Here is a 21,892-nt window from a genome sequence, read left to right on the forward strand (position 1 = left end):
CAGCTGTGTGGGAAAAGGGATAGATTCATATACACTTGATCTTGAGAGCAGACATGTTGTTAACAATGAATGAAATGGAAACACACAACTAATCTTTGAAAGAATGGGATGAACCTGAAAAAAAGCAACAAAAATAAGAAAAAAAGGAAATAATGATTTAAAATAGATAATGAAGAAACTAAGATACAGACATTAAATAAAATGTAAATGGATTATTTTATTTCACTAAAGCTTAAAGACATAGTTTGGTTTAGAAAACAAAAGCTGTGTATGAGGGACATGGTGAAATAGTAAAGGGTGGAAAATAAAAGATAAGCAAAGATAAAGTGTAAGGTCACACCAATTATAAAAGGCAAAAATTTATGAAAAAGGTAACATTTATAAATGTGTATGTATCAACCTACATGCAACTAGCTAAATACGTAAAGCAAAATCATTAGGAATTTGATAAGGCTAATAAAACATAATTATGAATGAAGATTTCAATACATCTCTGCCAGAATCAAACAGATTTGGTAGAAAGAAAGAAATCTGGGACAGGGAAAAACAACCTTATATTATCTAAAGACAATATGTTGGCTTTCCTCTACACTAAGATGCTTTGATACCGGTGCTTTCTTGATTTCTTGATCTTACCAGAATATGTCAAGTGAAGGTTTTACACAAGCGCAACGCCACTACTATGGGCTAACAGCTCTAGAGAGATGCACCCCAATTCTAGAAATGTTAACATGTGAGAAAAATGTTTCTTAGAATCAAAGATATGAGGGGTTATTGCATATATCAATGAAGCATTTGCTCAAAAACATGATATACTTGGCCATAAAGTATATTCGCTTTTTTAAAAGGCCATGTTGATAAATATGAAAAAGAAAAAAGGTGATCAACAAAATCTTAACCACTTAAAAATTAAGATGCTCCTAGATCACCCTTGTATCAAAGATAAAATGTTAAAAATTAAAAACTATTTAGGAAAGAGTGAAAGGAAGTTCACAATAAGTTATTTGGAACACAGAGAACTTTTCAGTGGAAGTTGCAAGCTTTAAATGCCTTCATTATTAAGGAAAAGAATGAAAATAAAGGAACTGGAACTCATCTGTGGAAACTAAAGGGCAACAAACCAAATCAAAAGTTTTAACATAATGTATTAGTCAAGATACATGTATAAACATAGAATATCAAAACCTAAGACCTCAATCTAAGGTCTGTAAAAAACTTTAAAACAAAGATTAGAATCCTAAGAGTTACATAATGAAATATAGACATTTTTGACAATGCAAAAATTTAAATATAATGAATGACTAGAAAAATGGAAATAAATTGCTAAAACACAAAAGAGAGATTAATGGTTTGTGTCTATAATGGACAAAAAGCTCTTACATTGATAGGTAAATGACATAAAACCCAATACAACATGGACAGGTACACCAATAGGAAATTTTTAGCGAGGTAAATCAGATTGATCAAGAACATATGAAAAGATGTTGACATTCACTAGGAGTCAGAGTAAAGAAAATCAAAATAATTTTCAGAGGCATGAGGCATTAGAATGAACACACAATAATGGCATTTCAAGGCTAAGGCTGGACATGGCCCCTCTTAGTTGTCATGGGAACTGAGTAAACCTGGTCTTAACCATGTATTGGAGAAGGAATTGATCCACAAACCAGGGAGGTGTATGGGTGCGGGTTGGGACTGGGCTGACCAAAGGCCGCCAGAGGGGAGGAGACCTCGGGATCATGAAAGTCTTGAGGATGGCACTGCTTGGGGTAGGGGAAGAGGCCACTTGGCAAGGGGCGGGTAGGGGACCAAGCCTTGTTGGACCCCTGCACCCTGGGTCTGTACAATACGGTTTGCCATAAAACTCAAAATCTTCTATCCGAGGTAAGAAAAAAAAAATTACAAATTCAACAAATAACTACCTAGACAATCCAATTAAACTCTAACAAAATACTTGGGATTAAACAATGGACCTAATATTAGGTAAATAGTGACAATAATAAATTGGATATGCCAATGCAAAAATAACCCCGTTTATGAGTGGTAATCATTTTAAAATATCGAAGAACGTAGGTACCCAGAAAGAGTCTTCAAATATGTGAAGCAACTATTCACATTTCTTTTAAAATTATAAAAACAGCTCTGAAAATTTAAGGTAAATCATTTTCTTGTTGAAAAATGTGAAAATAACTAGTCATCACAAATTTTAAAATAAAATCAGTGCAATTCCAAACAAATTCCAATGAAGTTTTTGTTGAAGTGAGCTGGACAAAAGATAATCAAGGTTTGTATGTGTTAAAGAAATAATTCAATTGTATTATTGATTATATAAGGAAAATTCATTATTTCCAGAAAATTATAATTGACTTTAATCATTAGCTTTTTAATCATAAGTGTTACTACTATATGAACAAAAACAGGTGAGGTCGTTATTCATAACCCCAAGAAATGACATTGAATTTTGTTAGTTCTCAAAAAAAGTAACTTTTAGGAATGAAGTTCATGCAGTGTTCTAATTTATAAAACAAACATTAGTTTTCAATCAACCATTGGCATATGACATGGTGCCCAGATATTCTAGTTGTAGTAATTTGTTATTGCTACATAATATGTAATATACTCTAAGACTGATGAGAAATAATTTAGAATGACACTGCTTATGTAAATTGTTAATCATTTTAGTTGAGCATATATATTAAATTTACATAAATTCAAATAGTATTATAGATAACATCAAATATTTATGTTTCATTTAATTTATGCTTTTTTGATGAAAAAAAGGTCTTGGCACATACTAAAATCAAGACCAGATACATAATTTGTAGAGCCCAGTTCAAAATGAAAATGCAGAATCTCTTGTTCCAAAATCATTAAGAATTTCAAGATGGTGACTACAGGGCACTAAACCAAGGGCTCTTGTGAGCATGAGTCCCATTGTGACTATATGAGTTGCATGCCCTTGAAGCCAGCCCTGACTAACACACCATGTATTGATTTTTACACTGAAACATCTAAGAGAATACCTAGAGCTTTTTTTCATATTCCAAATACATAAAATATAATTTATCCAAGGGTTTACCTTAAGGATATGATGAACTTGGATTATAAATGTAATTATGTTTATTTAGCATGTAAGAATAGAGCTTTGTAATTCCTGGTTTAAAATACTTATTTCAGAAGTTTTCAGTCTTTAAATATACAAATTTAGGTTTAAAATTTATTTACCTTTTTACAGAAATAATGGATGAGAACTTAAATTTCCATTTTTCTTGTTTAAATACTTTCTGAAGGACAGAAAGAGTTTAAGTTTGGGAAAGTAAATTTTCAATTAATCATTTAGATGTTTTTATGCATAGACTTATGAGTATTTTTCTTTTTTCTTGTCAAAAATGTAACATCTATTTTTAACTCAATATCATTAACTAAAGGGCTTAAAACTCAATTGAATAATGTCCTTTTAAAATGAATTTGGCAGGAGCTGTTTCCAAGGAGAAAATACTTTTGAGATACAGTTCTCCAATAAATTAATTAGTCTATTTTATATATAAAAACTACATTGACCTGGTGACTGTAGAGCCTTTACTTTTTCCCCAGCAGGTGTGTTTTCTTATACCATGACCAAATATGAAGAATTAGAAAGTTTTGCTTTGTTTCTTAATTTTTTGCAAATTTTTATAGTTTGGACAACTATTAAGTGATTTTTAATGCCAATTAAAACAGGGATTCCATTATTTAAGGGACTTATCAGAATTATCTAAAAACACACAAACTAGTCTAGATTTTAAAAATCCTCCAATCACAACCTGTGCCTACCCTGGAATTATTTCATTTCTGGAGAACTCTGCAGTCATAGGTGCCTCATCATCAAATGGGAAATCTGTTTTTGGAGTTCTGGGAATTCCCCATTCTTCAGGGAGGATTCCAATTTTGTTGGAACTAAAAATTATACAAATGTTGAAGGCAGGGATACTTTTTAAGAAAAAAAATACAAAACCATGAATTCAAATTTAGTTTCTACTGCCTTGGAATGAACTATACAAGGAAAGCCCCCTGAAGCATTACCGTCAAAGGTAAACCTTCCTCTGGCCACATCCCACCCCTCAATTCAGGTTGGCATTCATAAAGGGCGGGGGGTAATTACCCTTAATCAGTGTCTACAATACTTTTCTTCCACGGAAAAGAAAGAACTGTACATATTCTGAATAAGTTTAGGTAACCTGATAGAAGTTGTCTTTCTGCCTGCCTGCTTAACACAAGGTTCAAGTGGGAAGCACATACTCAGAAGAAAAAAGAAAAATCCTTCCATTCCGCTACCCTGAGCTTCCACTTCTGCTCAACCAGACCTTCATCTGCCCTATTCTCCAGATGGTGGCAGTTCCTTGCAATGAGGAACAGCCATCGATTTACTAAGGAGAGGACTCTGTTTTTTACTGAAATGTCATATTGAGGCGGGAGAATAGAGTCTGGGGACAGGGAGCCTAAGGCCAACCCACTGCTGACTTCTTGGAATTGGACCAAAAGGGAAACCCCACCTCTTCATGCCCAAGCGATAAGGGGCCAGAAGGCCCCTTACTTTACAAAACCCCCTTTCCCCTTTGTCACTAATAACAAATGCCTCTAATTAGTCCCAGGCCGAACCTTCACTTCATCCTCTGATTAGTCGGGGGCCAATCCTTCATTTGCATAGGGTGTAACCAGTTGGAGGCCTCTAAAGGGTATCTAGTGGTGTTACCAAATTCTTTTCGTTTAATAAAAACCCTAAAGAACATTGCAATTGGAGGTCTTGAGCTGCTTGTTTGAGCCTGCTCCTGTTCTGTGAAGTGTACTTTCTTTTCAATAAATCTATGCTTTCACTGCTTTCTTCTTTCATTACTTTGTTTGTGGGTTTTGTTTATTTATTCAACACGCCAAGAACCCATCTTGGAGTCAAGGCTTTCCATCCAGTAACAATATTTTGTTAGCCGACTTACTTATGTTAAATGTTGCTCACCTTCAATCCATGAGTTTTATTTGACGACATTTTAAGATTCACCAATTTGGCAAATTTTGTAATTCTATTTTTTATTTTTGTTATCAACAAATGTATTTTCACAAAATTAATTTGATTGTTTTTCTCTTAAAATTGATTATTTAATTCTGTTCTAGAGTATATCACATGTATTTCTGTCAATAATAGCTTTTACTTCTCATAATTTTCTGTTTTATATGTGTATTTTTATTGAATTAATCTTTCATTTTGATAACTATATTCTTAACAATAAAGGACTTCTGGACATTGCTTTTAGTGTATCACGTGTTAAAGCTAAATTTCTTATTTATTATACTTTTAAGTTCTAGGGTCCATGTGCACAACGTACAGGTTTGTTACATATGCCAACATGTGCCACGTTGGTGTGCTGCACCCATTAACTCGTCATTTACATTAGGTATTTCTCCTAATGCTATCCCTCCCCCCTCCCCCCACCCCACGACAGTGATGTTCCCCACCCTGTGTCCAAGTGTTCTCATTGTTCAATTCCCACCTATGAGTGAGAACGTGGGGTGTTAGAATTCATTTTTTAGATGTTTACTGCTCCCATTGCAAATTAGTATGGACGTGAATTCACAGAGCTCGAAAGACTTCCAAGCTGCATTTTCAGCTCTCGATCCTCAGCCTGCTCACCAACATCCAAATAATCCTTTAATTTTCATTATTTAGATATCTGCCTCTTTCTTTTGTCATTATTTTATATAATGCTTATTGGATTGTGAAAATGAATAAATAATTGTTGAGAAATGATTTGTGGTGCTTTGTTTGATTTCAGTTTCCTATTGAATCATTCAGAAACAATTAAATATATTGGCTTTTAGTGCCAAAGTAAAATATCTGAAGTTTTTCTAGAATTTTGGCCGAAGTTCCAGACATTTCTCCTAGCATGACACTGATGACATTAGTTCTCTCTATATAGAATTCAGTGACATTTTCTAATAAATATTTCTAATTGACACCACTTTTTGTTTTAAGAATATTTGTGTGTGTGTGTGTGTGTGTGTGTGTGTGTGTGTGTGTGTTTTAAGAGACAGAGTATCACTCTGCTGTTGGAGTGCAGTGGTGCAATCATGCTCACTGCAGCCTTGAACACCTAGGCTTAAGCAATCCTCCCACCTCAGCCTCCTGAGTAGCAAGGACTATAGGTATGAGCCACCATGACTCGCTAATTTTTTTATTTTTATTTTTGTAGAGACAGGGTCTTGCTGTGTTGCACAGGCTGGTCTTGAACTCCTGGCCTCAAGTGATCCTCCCACCTCATCCTCCCGAAGTGCTCAAATTACAGGCATAGCCACCATGCACAGCTCAAAACTATTTTTATCAATAAATAAGTATGAATTTTGCTTTAATTCAGATGTTACATTAATTGCGTTAATTTTAGCACTACCAAATCATTAAATTACAAGGAATTTTATATTTAAAGTAAATAAAATATATATTTATGTCAAATAAAATTTAGGAATAGATTCAGTTCTATAAGAGATTTTAATATATGATGAAGAAAAATAGATTATGGTATGGTTTGTTAAATTAATAGTGCTGCCATAATTGATAATTGATTAAAACAATAATCCCTTGCTTTGTAAGTTTTCATAAAAGTTATTTTCTAATTTTAATAGACCATACATTGTGGCAAGTGGTCCACAACCTAGATAACAATGAAAAACCCATATCACTATTATTTTTTGAAATGATATTAAGTATTTTATTCTGAAATTGCTTTAGTCAAAAATACTAAAACACTAAAATTTAATTAAAAATAAAATTTAGTTAAAAATGCTAAAATACTAAAACACTATAATCATAGTGTTTAAATTATGATGGTTTATTCTAAGTTTTAAAATTCTTTTCATCAATACATTGATGAAAGATTGTTTCAGAAATTTTATTTAAAATATTTTAAGGTAGAACTTATTTAATATGTGCTTTTAATTATGTCTCTTGATGATTATAACTATTCTTTATTTGAGCATGAGTTTTACAAAATTTTAGTCCTGTTTTGGTGAATCTATGAATGTTTCCACTTTTAAAGATACAACATTTAAGTGCCATTTGCATCTATTTTCTTTTTTAGTATTTTTTTCCTCAATATGAAAGGATACTTAAGAGTTTTCTGGCATTTCCTGATGTTTCTGATTTAAGAATTTTACTGCACTTTATTTTTTATTTTTTATTTTATTTTACTTTTTTGAGATGGAGTCTCACTCTGTCGCCCAGGCTGAAGTGCAGCGGCATGATCTCAGCTCACTGCAACCTCCACCTCCTGGGTTCAAGCGATTCTCCTGCCTCAGCCTCCCAAGCAGCTGGGACTACAGGAGCATGCCACCAAGCCTGGCTAATTTTTTTTTTTTTTGTATTTTTAATAGAGACATGGTTTCACCATATTGGGCAGGCTCGTCTTAAACTCCTGACCTTGTGATCTGCCCGCTTCAGCCTCCCAAAGTGCTGGGATTACAGGCATGAGCCACTGCGCCTGGCAACCTTTTCTACTGTATCAGGTGATGTTCCAGGCTGTAGTACATTAATATAATCTTATTTTCTCAGAGATTCAGAAGATTCATATTAATAACAGTAAAAAGAGGAATATTAAGAAACATATTCAGAATTTGTTGGATGTTTATTTTCAATATTAATACATATTATTCACTAAGCATCAAAGTACTACATATTTACTAGTCACATAAAAATCTCACTCTAAGAACCATCATATCAAATCGAACTAGTTAGAAACTGAAGACATGACATAAGCCAAGAATAGTGGGATAAGGATGCACTAACCACAGAGTCTGAAAAGAGCAAGCAGCTCCTTCACTCCCTGCCTGCTGGGCCAAGCCCCTGAAGCACCCCACATCCTATAACCATTAGCTTAACAAATGGGGTTGTAAGAGAATTTATATATATATAATATATATATAATCTCTTATTGCAGGTCCAATTAGATGGTATTGTGTTCTTTCCCACTGACACTGAACTATTTACGTGTCTTATTGCTGCTATGGCTATGCTGTTGTAAACTGGTTCTCTGTAGTCATTCTCTTTAGTCTGACTCCTGATCAAATTCACAACAACGTATATATTGGGTTGGTGCAAAAGTAATTGCGGTGTTTGCCATTACTTCTAATGCTGTTAACATTAATTATATTAACACATTCATTGACTCCTCTTTAGGGAAATTTTAAAATACCAATGCATTCCTTTACCTTATAAGAAAGAGACTCAGATTCTTTTTTAGGGGAAAAATGATAATGGACCCCTCTATATCTACTGAATCAGGAATTTTTTGTGTCTGGTCCAAAAATCTGGTTTAACAAGCTCTCAGGGTGCCTTTGATGAAAGCTAAAGTCTGAGAAGTATCAAGTTTAGTAAAGATTAAAATTTTATGCAGTAAATGTAACTCAAATGATACAATGTCAGGAGATAGTCACAATACATATGAGAGATAACAGATTAATATATCTAAAATTACTGATAAGTCATGGGCAATTTGTTATGCAAAAGGCATAATTTTTAGTTAAGTGATATAGAACTTCTGAGGGAAATATAAAAGCAAATGACTGATAACTATCTTCAGCAGTAAGAGCAGGGTCATATTAGTGAAGAATCTGAAGCTGGATGGTTGACTGCCCTAAATCAACTATGGGAGCATTTTCTGTTATTATGGCAAATTTTTATTTTCTCTTCCTTGATGTACTCTCTCCTTTGCCTTCTTCACTTTGCACAGTAGTTGCATAAGGCAGATTTATCTATGGCAAGCACTTTTTGTCAAATATTATATAGATAAAATGAGCCATTCGTTTTTCTTTCAGGAAGTTAATTTTGTAATTAGATTTTCTTAATACCTCTATTTCTTAATAGATTCTCAAGAGACTTGTCTTTGTAAATGAACATATTGATTTATAAATTTACTTTCAGTTCCCAGACATATTTTAACTTACTTTTCTTTTTCTTTCTCCATTTGGGTTAGCCAGTATGTATTTGGAACAGTCTTGCAAATAAGTTGATTTAAGGAACTAGAGACCATGCAAATTTTTTATATTCAAAACTAATGGAAGACACCTAGAACTGCTGCATGGCTCAGGTATGAGCAAAAGAAGTGTTATGATTTAAATTATCATTAAAAAGATGGTAAGTATGCATATTGGATAAATACCAACATTAGAACAATTTTAAGAGTGAGGCAAATTGAGTTTTAAAATTTTAACAAGCCATTATTTTATGACACAGGAATCTTATTCCTGCACCAAGGAGAAAGGAAGGTCAATTAACTCATTCGGAACTTTTCTTCCTTAAGTTCATGTGACATTATTTCAATTATATCATTAATTTAAAAGAGGACATCTCAAAATATTACTCATAGTTAACAAATTCCAGGTCATTGGCATTATTATATGCCTCTATGTTCAATACAGGTTATTCTATAGATGTAATTTGCTTAAGTGTTTTCACTCATTCAAAATAATGACAAATTGAAATATCTTATTTGAAGAGAATTGACATATTTCCACTAAGGATTCTTCTTTTCCAAGAACAGGAATAAGGACAGCTTGACACTTTGATCTTCTTTAGCAATAACTGGTCTGTTAAAAGTACCTTGGGTACTACACTTACTACATGGGTGACAAAATAACCTGAACAACAAACCCCCATGACATGAATTTACCTATATGACAAACCTGCACATGTACTCTGAACCTAAGATAAAAGTTTAAAAAACAAATAAATACTTTTGAAGGCTGAGGCAGGCGGATTGCCTGAGCTCCGGGGTTCGAGACCAACCTGGGCAAAACGGTGAAACCCCATCTCTACTAAAATACAAAAAATTAGCCAGGCATGGTGGCATGCGCCTGTAGTCGCAGCTACTCAGGAGGCTGAGGCAGGAGAATTGCTTGAACCCGGGAGATGGGGGTTGCAGTGAGCCGAGATCATGCCACTGCACTGTAGCTCTGGGTGACAGAGCAAGACTCCATCTCTAAAAATAAATAAATAAATAAATAAATAAATAAAAATAATTGGTCTGTTTACACATTTTTTCGCTTCTTACATAAGGTTTGGTAATTTATTTTTCTTAGAAAAATCGCTTCTGAATCCCAGTTTTTTCATTTATAAGAATAATTTGTGCCTGTAATCCCAGTACTTTGGGAGGCTGAGGCAGGCAGATCACTTGAGGTCAGGAGTTCAAGACCAGCCTGGCCAATATGGTGAAACCCTGTCTCTACTAAAAATACAAAAACTAGACAGGCATGATGGTGCATGCCTGTAATCCCCGCTACTTGGGAGGCTGAGGCATGAGAATTGCTTGAACTTGGGAGGCGGAGGTTGCAGTGAGCCAAGATTACACTACTGCATTCCAGCTTGGGTGACAGAAAGAGCCTCAGAAAAGAAAAAAACAAAAAAGAAGAATTTGTTACTTTATAATTATTTCAATTTCCTCCATTTTTTTGCTCATTTGTTTTTCAATGAAAATCTATTGAGGGCATAGCAAGTTTCTAGGTACTGTTCCAATATTTAGTATATATCGGTGAATAAAATGCATGAGGTTTCTTCTATTATGGGGCTTCAATGTTAGTGAGGAAAGACATGGGAAAAAGCAGTAAAATGATTTCAGGTAGAGTAAGTGCCATAAAGGTAATATAGCAGTGTAATAGGAGAAAGAATAAATGGGAGAAGGAATTGTTTTTGGAGTGGTCAGAAAAGGATACTTTGAAAAAGTGACATTTAAGCTGAGACCTGAAAGATGAGGAGGAACCAGCAACACAGATATGGGAAGATCTAGTAAAATAATATCTCCAGAGGAAAGAAAATACCAAAAGCTCCAAAAAGAAAATGAGGTTAAATTATATTTATTTCTATATTTTCTTTGCTAATTCACTATATTTGTGGTTTGCCTCTTTTTTCTCATTGCTTGTAGTTTATTTTTTATTCCTAAGTCAGAGAGTTAGCATTGAATTTATTTCTGAGTTCTACTACTTGTTTTCTTTTTATTTTAAGGCGTTATTAAAATGTGATTGACAAATTGCACTTATTTAAAATGTACAATCAGATACATTTTTACCTATTTATACCCCCATGAAATCATCATCTTCTGTTACTGTGAAGATACCCTTTGTGCTCTTTTCCTAAGCAGTCCCTCCACTTAGTGCAATCAATGCCATCCACTCTTGCCTGCTCCAGGAATGTGTTCTTGCAATCATTCCTCCTCTTTCTCCTGTGGAATCAATTTCTTGTTTCTATATTCTCCTCCACTTGCAGCCCCAGACTTTCCAAAGAAGTTCTCTATTGTCATCATCTCTGATTTCTCACCTGCCTTTCTCTCTTGACTCCAATCTAATTAGGCTCCCTTTCCCATCACCTCACCAAAATGGCTCTTGTCAAAATTACTGATGACTTCCATGTTACCAGACTGGATGGCCAATTCTTGAGATTCAACTCTCAGCAGCCTTTATTATATATGAATTTATTTATTTGTTAGTTGTTACAGCCCGTAGAATATAAGGTCTTTGTTTTGTTCACTGCTATATTCCTAAAATCTGTTGTAAAATCTATCGTAGTTCGTAGCACATAGTAAGGGCAAGTTACCTATTTGCTGAATGAATTGAATCTCCTTCATGTGTGGTTTTCTAGTGTATAATCTTCTCTATAATATTTTATGTTCCCTTTCTCCACTGGGAAGGGGGTGCATGTCAATATCATTTCATAGGTCACATGAGTTTTTTTTCTAGTTACTAAATTCTTAAAAAGATATGATCTTTAGGGCATATACTGAGTGGGGTGAGTCAAGGAGAGTGCTTCAATATTGTTTGTTGACTCTAATCATCTCAGGAATTTTTTGTTTGTTTGTTTGTTTGTTTGAGACAGAGTCTTACTCTGTCACCCAGGCTGGAGTGCAGTGGTGCTATCTCTGCTTACTGCAACCCCTGCCTCCTGGTTCAAGTGATTCTCTTGCCTCATCCTCCCAAGTAGCTGGGATTACAGTAGAGATGGGGTTTCACCATTTTGGCTAGGCTGGTCTCGAACTCCGGGACTCAAGCATTCTACCCACCTCAGCCTCCCAAAGTGCTGGGATTAAAAGCTTGAGTCACTGTGCCTACCCTAATCATCTCAGTAACTGGACTCTAGGCTAACAGGAAGTCTTTCTAGGTCATAAAGTATTGTTGTACGGTATGTTTCCTCATGGAAATTTATATAACAGTTATTTCAAAGCTGTCTGCTCTTTACTTTTTCTCCTTCACTCTAATGTACTCAAGCCTGATTTTTGCAAAGAAGGCATGACGTTGCTCTTTGTTACTTTTGTTACCGCTAAGTCCTTCTTCCCTTGATATTCCAAAGTCTTAAACAGGCTATCAATACTCCCTACTCCCAATCTATTCTATTTATTTACCTGAAATATTATATTTTTTGTTTACTTGCTATTTTATGTATCCCCCAAGTAGAACACAAGCATCATGAGGAGCTCTGTTTATTTTATTCATTGCTGATTTCATTGTGCCTAGAAAAGTGACAGACATGTTATTGTCTTAGTAAATGAATGTATGAATCAACTTAAATATCAGGTGTTATGTATGCCTCAGTAAGGAATATGAAAAGGCCACAGGTGTGATCCATCCAAAATTACTTTCTCTCATCAAAAATTCCAATTTGGCATCCATAGGTTTATTTGGGTTCTTTACAAATGCATTTTATTCAATACTGTTCATTGAAAAGAAAGCTTCAGTTAGCCTTTCTACCTTCTTTATTATCTATGAGATTTGTTATAATTCCACTTTGGGAGGAAAATGGGTGATTTTTACATAATTTGTTACCCATTGTTTTGTTTTCAAAATAATGTTTTCTTTTGTTTCTTGATTTAAAAGGTGTAAATAGGTTGGAGTTTAATAAGATGAACAATGTATATTTCTTAATGGGGGGAAGAAGAAGACAATTAAACATACAGGTATGTTTGTGTATTTCATGGTGTGAAAATGAGAGTATTCTTTACTGTTGCCTGCTGTTTTCTTAGTGAATTAGAAAATTATCACCTGAATGTGGGACATTGTGGAAAAGAATATGGTATTTTAGAAAAAGATATTTTAGAAGAACAATGGCATGATACAGTAATCTAATGAAAACCTTAGGATGCATTGGCAATGCTGAATACCAGTTTAAGGTTTCTAACCATTAATTTGTAGTGAAAACAATCAACCCAGATGTGTGGAATTTTTTTTCCAGCAATGTTCAGCTGCTAGAGTCCACATATGTAGAAAGAGTAGATTATTGAATTCATCCAGGGTTGGAGCATATGTATGCTAGAGAGAAACTGAGAAAACTAATGCAAGCAAATTTACAAGCATGACTATGATGTACTACACCATCAAAACTGAGAAAGAAGAGTGTGTAAAAGGGACTAATGGATGGTGAGTAAATTGCTGGAATCAATCTAAAAGTCTTGTTTAGGTTTTAAAAAATGTCTGAGGTGGAAAATGTTTTATTAAATGAACTGGAAGTTTGAGAGGTAGTAGATATAGGATGTTTCAGATCACAAGAGGTAAAGAGTCAAGAAACTTTAAGGTCAGGATATTCAATGGATTATTAAGTGAACAGTGAAAGCATAAAGATATTTCTTTGTCCATATACAACCTGTCAAATCTTGCATGTTCTGGCCCCATCTCTCACTCAAGATTTATCTTAAGCACCTTATTCTTGCTCCATAAGCTTTGGCCACATCAGTTTATTCTCAGTTATTTCCCTCCTAAGCACCTTCTCACAAGATGCTAGTTTTATTGTACAGGTTTCTAGCTTAGAGGGCTTTTATGACCTGCCTCTCTCCCCCGCATCTTAACCTCTCACATCTTTTCTCTCTGTGTCTCTTAATTTATGCTGTGTCAAAAGCAAACTCTCACATCCCACACACACTATTTTCTATTCAACTGTCATATTACATATCACTTCTTATTGTTATAATTATATATTTTGCTTCATATAGATATTTGTGATATTTATCCTATTTTGTTGTTGACTGCAGTATGCTAGTTTTACAGCTGAAATTATTAAAGGATCTGTTTTAAATTCTTATGGTGGTAAGAGTTCACTCATTATTTTATAAGCTAGTTTCATGAGTTATGAGTAAATTTTTAATTGTTACTTTATTTTTTTGTGAGATCCTGAATTCTACTTTGGTTTCCTGATAAATATTTCTTATTTTATTTTTCAGATTATCATATCTTCCTTTGCATTAATTTATCAGACTTAGCCTCTTCTTCTGGTGGTAATATTAATCTCAAGGACAAAGTCAAAAGTATTTATAAGGATTCAGAGAGGAACTCGTAGAGCTATTGAGAATTTTTTTTATTTCTTCCTAGCATTTAGAAATACTCTAAAAGGTAAGATAAATAAAAGAAGAGATGAGGCCAGGTGCAGTGACTCACGTCTGTAATCCCAGCACGTTGGGAGGCCAAGGCGGGCAGATCACGAGGTCAGGAGATCGAGACCATCCTGGCTAAGGGGTTTAGTAGAGAAACCCCTTCTCTACTAAAAATACAAAAAAAAAAAAAAAAAATTAGCTGGGCGTGGTGGCAGGCACCTGTAGTCCCAGCTACTCAGGAGGCTGAGGCAGGAGAATGGCCAGGAGGCAGAGCTTGCAGTGAGCTAAGATGGCACCACTGCACTCCTGCCTGGGTAACAGAGTGAACTCTGTCTCCAAAGAAAAAAACAAAGAAGAGATGAAAAGGAGACATTACAACCAATACCACAAAAATTAAAAAGATCATTAGAAGGTATTATGAGCAACTGTATGCAAATGAATTGGAAAACCTGGAAGAAATGGGTAAGTTCCTAGACATATATACCTACTAAGATTGAATCATGAAGAGATAGATCACCTAAATAGGCCAATAAGAAGTAATAAGATAGACACAGTAATAAAAAGTGTTCCATCAAAGAAAATCTCAGGACCTTACGGCTTTCCTGCTGAATCCCACTAAACATTTAAAGAAGAACTAATATCAATCCTACTCAAACTATTTCAAAAAATTGTGATGAAGAGAGTACATCCGAATTCATTTTATAAGGCCAGCATTACCCAGATACAAAAAACAGACAAAGATACAACAACAATGAAAAAACAAAACCAAATGCCAGTATCTCTGATGAACATAGATGGGAAAACTGTCAAAAAATACTCACAAACTGAATTCAACAACACATTATAAAGACTATTCATCATGATTAAGTGGGATTCATTCTAGAAATGCAAGGATGTTTCAATACATGCAAATCAATAAATGTAATACATCACATCAACAGAATGAAGGAAAAAAGATTTCAATAGGCACCAAAAAAGCATTCAATAAAATTTAACATTCTGTCATGATTTAAAAAAAAAACTCTCAACAAAGCAGGTACAGAAGGAAAATACCTCAACACAAAAAAGGCTGTATATGACAAACCTGTAACTAGTATCATACTGAATGGGGAAACACTGAAAGGCTTTCTACTAAGGTGTGGAACAAGACAAAGATTTCCACTTTGACACTTTTATTCAACATTGTACTGTAAGTCTTAGAGCAATTAGGCAAGAGAAAGAAAGAAATCAACTTATTCTTGTTTGCAGATATTATCTTATAGTTAGAAAAACCTAAAACCTTCACTAAAAAACTATTTGAACTAATAAACAAATGCAGTAAAGTTACAGGATACAAAATCAATTCACAAAAACCAGTAGCATTTCTATATGCCAACAGCAAACAAGCTAAAAAAAAGAGAAAGCAATTTTATTTACCGTAGTTTCCAAAAAAACCCCTGGAAATCTACTTAATCAAAGAAGTGAAAGATCTTTACAGTGAAAACTATAAAACTCTAATTCAAGAAATTGAAAAAGACATGAAAATATGGAAACATATTCCATGTTCATGCATTAGAAGAATCAATATTGTTAAAATATGCATACTACCCGAAGAAATCTACAGATTCAATGCCATTTCTATCAAAATATCAATGATATTCTTCACAGAAATAGGAAATACAATCCTACAATTTATATGAAATCATGAAAGGCCCAGAATAGACAAAGCTATCCTGAGCAAAAAGAACAAAGCTGGAGGCATCCCATTAGTTGGCTTCAAATTATACTTCAGAGCTATAATAACCAAAACAGCATGGTATTGGCATAAAATCAGACTTGTAGACCAATGGAACAGAATAGAGAACCCAGAAATAAATCCATGCATTTACAGTCAATTCATTTTCAAAAAAAGGTGCCAAGAACATACATCATGGAAAAGACAGACTTTTCAGCAAATGATTCTAGGAAAACTGGATACCCATATGCAAAAGAATGAAACTAGTTCCCTATCTCTCCACATATATAAAAATTAAATCAAAATAGATTAAAGACTTAAATCTAAGACCTGAAACTGTAAAACTACTAGAAGAAAGCATTGAGGAAATGCCTTAGGACATTAATTGAGGCAAAGATTTCTTGAGTAAGAGCTCAAAAGCACAGGCAATAAAAGCAGAAATGGACTAATGGGATCACATAAAGCTAAAAAGCTTCTGCACAGCAAATGAAACAATAAACAAAATGAAGAGACAATCCACAGAATGGGAGAAAATATTTGCAAACTATTCCACTGACAAAAGATTAATAACCAGAAAATATAAGGAACTCTAATAACTCAATAGCAAAAAACCAAATAACTGGATTTAAAAATGGGCAAGAGATCTGAATAGACACTTCTCAAGGGAAGACATACAAATGGTCAGCAGATATCTGAAAAATGCTCAACATCACTAATTATCATGGAAATGCAAATCAAAACCACAATGAGATATCATCTTACCCCAGTTAAAATGGCTTTCATTGAAAAGACAAAAAATAGTGAATGCTGGCGAGGATGCAGAGAAAGGAATGCTGATACACTGTTGGTGAGAATGTAAGTTAGTACAGCCACTATGGAAATCAGTATGGAGGTTCAACATAGAAAAAAAAAAAATACCATATGATCCAACAATACCACTGCTGGGTGTATATTGAAAAGAAAGAAAATCAGTATATCAAAGAGATATCTGCATTCCCATGTGTATTGCAGCACTATTCACAATAACCAACATAAAGAATCAACATAAGTGCCCATCAACAGATGAATGAAGAAAATGTGGCACACATACCCAATAGAATATTATTCATCCATAAAAATGAATAACATCCTGTAATTTGCAACAACATGGATGGTAATGGAGGTCATTGTGTTAAATGAAATAAACCGGGGGCAGGAAGAAAAATATTGCACGTTGTTGCTCATATATGGAAGCTAAAAAAAGTGATCTAATGGAGATAGAGAGTAGTCACTGGAGTCTGGGAAGGGTATTGGGGAGGGATGATAAAGAGAGATTGGTTCATGGATACAAAAATACTGTTAGACAGAAGGAATAAGATGTTGAGTTCAGTAACACAATAGTGAAAATAATTTATTGTGTATTTAAAAATAACCAGAGGAGTGGATTTGGAATATTCCTAACACAAAGAAATGATAAATGTTTGAGGTGATGGATATAACAATTACCCTGCTTTGATAATTATACATTGTGTGCTTGTATCAAAATATGACATGTATACTATAAATATGTACAACTATTATGCATCCATAAAAATTAAAACATTTTTTAAAAGATAAGAAACAGTTCCTATTAAAAATATCACTGAGATTATTCTTCCATCATAAATTATGTTGCAAACAACTCAACACAATAAGAACATTCAAAACTCATTTGCAACTTCTGTGGAGGTTTTATCTCTAACTGTCTCTCATTTATTTTATCATACTTTTCTTTTTTTTCTTTTTTTTTTTTTTTTGAGACGGAGTCTCGCTCTGTCACCCAGGCTGGAGTGCAGTGGCTGGATCCTGGCTCACTGCAAGCTTGGTCTCCTGGGTTCACGCCATTCTCCTGCCTCAGCCTCCCGGCCACCTCGCCTGGCTAATTTTTTGTATTTTTTAGTAGAGACGGGGTTTCACCGTGTTAGCCAGGATGGTCTCGATCTCCTGACCTTGTGATCCGCCCGTCTCGGCCTCCCAAAGTGCTGGGATTACAGGCTTGAGCCACCACGCCCGGCCTTATCATACTTTTCTAGCTTTAAAACGTATTTCCTTTAGATGTCCTGGGATAAAAAAGACAAAGGTCATATACCCATTATGCTTTATACTTAATAAATCTAAATAGAATGAACTGCTAATCATTTCCTTTTACACCTAATGCTTTTATATTTACAAAATTATTGGATCAAGGCAAAGGATTCTATAAGGTAGGGAGTGATTCCCTAAGTTGAGCTGTGCATCAGTGTCACTTCTTCAGAAATACAGATGCCTGGTATAAAAGTTGATCACATGAATTGGGTCATTTTTATCATATCCAACTAAAACAGTCAATTGGCCAGGGGGAAATAGCATTCAGAACACAACATTGATCAAAGAATGCAATTCTATGCAAACCTGGTTGCTGAAACTGCCTTCTGTAACCTGAAATTAGTTTTATCTAATTACCAACCAAGCTGCTGTGACTCTAAGACTAGAGTCACATTACTAGTGCCAATAAACTTTCCATACCATGGATCACCCAGTCTGTGTGTATGCCCCAAATTATAAGTCTTGCTTCCCAAATAAAACATTTTAAATTTAGAGATTCATCTCTAGTTTTATTTGACTTTGACACTAGTCATAGATCCAGATCACCTGAGTTAGATTTTCCAGCGGTGAAAAATAAAACCCATAATTTGTAAAAGGTCACAAGTGACTCACATATAGCCAAGTGTGAGAGCCACTATTTTAGACATGAGTATATGCACAGAATGAGTAGCTGTTTACATGTAATGAGTATAGAATGAATAGCTGTCTAAATGAGTAGAATGTTTTAATGTCTTCTGTTAAAGTCTGAAATATTCTGGTAGGTTTACCAGAGGCCTGACTACTCTAATTTCTGGATACAAGATGCTGAATTACAATAAATCAGTGTTTATGATGTCACTGTAATTGAGTTTGAAATCCAATTAACTTTACATTTTTACATTTTGCCAAATATTTCCAAGTCTATTTTTAACATTAAATGCTCCTGGCTCAGTGATATGGAGAAAAATAGCATCTTAAATCATTGAGTAGAACCTAATTATAATTTGAATAAATACATTGTCACTTTTATGGAAGTAGGTTACTCACTAAAATTTTAACCTTTATTAGTTTGCTTAGAATCATAATGAAATAATAAATCAAATGTAGTATTTTACATCTTAAAACTTTTAGTATTTTAAAAATCTTGGAAGCAATTAATATAAGAAAATTTTATATGTTGTTGACACCAATGCTTTATAATTATTGGATTTTATTTTTCTTGACTTATGATTATAATAAAAGAAACTTAGTAGTAGTGATCTTCACTGTTGTAGTTGTGGATTTTTAAAACTCATTTCTGGTATGTAAAATAAATCAGCCCATTGTAGCTTTAGGAAAATTCAATGTATATGTATGTGAAGGGTGCTTTATAAGGACATAGGAGTCTCACAGGCCCCACTGAAGGGGGGGGTACTATAGCAGTACTATAGCTGCCTTCAGATGGGCAGTGGAGCCAGGCCCTGGATGACAGTCAGGGTCTTCTCTCCATCTTTCTTCTTTTTTCTTTCTGGGTACCTGCTTACATTTTTGTTGTTTGTTGGTTTGGGTTTGGGTTCTGTTTTTTGTTTTTTGTTTTTGTCTTTCTTTGGACTGTTCTGCTACATTGTCTGTATACAGCAGGAGACATAACCAACTGTTTCCAGGTTTTGTATTTCTATTCAGGAGATACATCCAGACAGAAGCTAGAATCTCTTAGACATAGCCAGATTCCAGGAATTGAACTCTGGTACTGGTCAGTGAAGGGCCAAGCCACACTTAAGTCAGTTTCTATGGCTAGGGTCATAGGTCATCATGGAAAAATATTTCATCCAGAATCCAATCTGGTAACCTTGTAGATTGCCTAAGTCACTTTCCAAGGAAGAAGATTACTAGGCAGAAAGTGTAGTAGATATCCACTTGTATTAGTCTGTTCTCACACTGCTATAAAGAACTACCTGAGACTGCATAATTTATGAAGAAAGAAGTTTAATTGACTTATAGTTCTGCAGGTTTAACAGGAAGCATGACTGGGAGGCCTCAGGAAGCTTACAATCAAGGTGGAGGGTGAAGGGGAAGCAAGCACATTCTCACATAACAGAGCATGAGAAAGAGACCAGGAGCAAGGGGGAAAGTGCCACACACTTTTAAAACCACCAGATCTCATGAGAACTCACTCTCTATCATGACAACAGCATGAGGGAAATCTGCCTCCATGATCCAAACACCTCCCAGCAGGTCCCTCCTCCAACACTGGGAATTGCAATTCAACATGAGATTTGGGTGGGGACACAGCCAAACTATATCACCACTTCCAAGCCTAACTGAATGCATGTGGCTAAAGGGTACCTTTTCTTCATGTTTTGTGTATACTTCGTTATTTAATGCATACATTGATGCTAGATTAAGGGGTAGAACTTAGGGGTAGAACTTCAACAATGTTACTCTTATTTTCAGAACTTTTAATAAATTGAAGATTTCTCTACTTAAATCTCTTGAACTATCTAGAAAATAAATTTCAGAACTGTATCCTTATTTACAAATCACTAAAATCTGGCTCTAGCCTTCCAATCAAGTACTATTTTGCATTCCTCCTTGATTCTTCAGCCAGACTGGAGAACTTCTCCTTAATTACAACCCACTCTCCATGCTTTTCGCTATCTGTTTAGTTCACTCAAAGGGTCTTCCCACTCATATACGAATATGCCCAAATCTTATACATTTTTCACAGTTGAAATGTCAGCCCCTACAGTGACCAACTCCTCACACCAAAAGGTGGCATTATTCTATCATTAAACAAACAGTAACTTTCCTACTGTGTACCTTCACGGCTGCACTAAGGAAACAGTACTGAAAATGATATGCTCCTTTCTTCAAGAGGCAAATGTTAGCCCTATGAGCATGGGTTCAAGAAAAGGAGCAGCACATGCAAAGCCCTGGGGGTCAGAAGAAGCAAGCATAGCAAGATAACTCAAAATGTATGAACCAGGCTACAGAGTAGGTCAGAGATGTAAGCAGAAACTATTAATACATAAGTCATTTTAAGTAGTCTGTACTTCGTCATGAAGACAATGGTATAATCAATCATAGAATACTTTGATGCAGGAAGGTAAAATGTGCCCTTGCAATGGTTTTCAAACTATCTACACAAACTACTCTAACAATCATGCATATTCTGCAGATTATAGCTTGATCATCACTTTAAAATACTTAGTATGAAAATAATGTGCATTCTCACAATAACCATATTTATCATTGCAACAAAAAGGAGAGCTGGTAGATTAAGTGTGATTTCAAGTGCTATGACTTGTCGATAGTTTAAAACAGTCTAAATTTTGCAAAAAGAATGTTTCATTGACGGTGACCATCAAGAATATAAGATCTCCATTGAAGGCTCTTGAACAGGAATTATATGGAGGATTTTAAGCACAAAACTGTATATGAAAAGTCACATAGAACTTCCAATTTCTAGTTCTACATATAAGGAGACTGGAAGTTACCACTTTGTCCTAATAACAAGTAAAACATATCTTAATAAATCTAAAAGAATATAAATCATATAATATCTGCTCTCCGACTGCAGTGGAATTAAACTGGCAATCAGTAACAGAAAGATAGCTAGAAAATCCCAAAATATCGGGAGATTAAACAACACACTTCTAAGTAACACATCAAAGGACAAAAAAAAAAAAAAGCTCAACAACAACAAAAAGACATCTCAAGGGAAATTTTAAAATATTTTGAACTAAATGAA

The 21,892-nt window shown here is 34.5% G+C and overlaps 1 protein-coding gene across 1 annotated transcript in view; it reads left to right on the forward strand.

Annotated features, from left to right (window-relative positions):
- The window catches only part of CD55 (CD55 molecule (Cromer blood group)), a 64,286-nt gene extending 50,016 nt beyond the window's left edge, over positions 1 to 14,270 (forward strand). The window contains exons 10-11 of the mRNA XM_033197999.1: positions 12,880 to 12,959; positions 14,217 to 14,270. Coding sequence (XP_033053890.1) covers positions 12,880 to 12,959; positions 14,217 to 14,255 — 119 coding nt within the window. The 3' untranslated portion in view covers positions 14,256 to 14,270. The remainder of the gene's footprint in view (positions 1 to 12,879; positions 12,960 to 14,216) is intronic.
- The last annotated feature ends 7,622 nt before the right edge of the window (positions 14,271 to 21,892 follow it).

The sequence above is a fragment of the Trachypithecus francoisi genome, unplaced genomic scaffold (assembly GCF_009764315.1).
Source record: "Trachypithecus francoisi isolate TF-2019V2 unplaced genomic scaffold, Tfra_2.0 Lachesis_group5, whole genome shotgun sequence".
Taxonomy (NCBI): Eukaryota; Metazoa; Chordata; class Mammalia; order Primates; family Cercopithecidae; genus Trachypithecus; species Trachypithecus francoisi.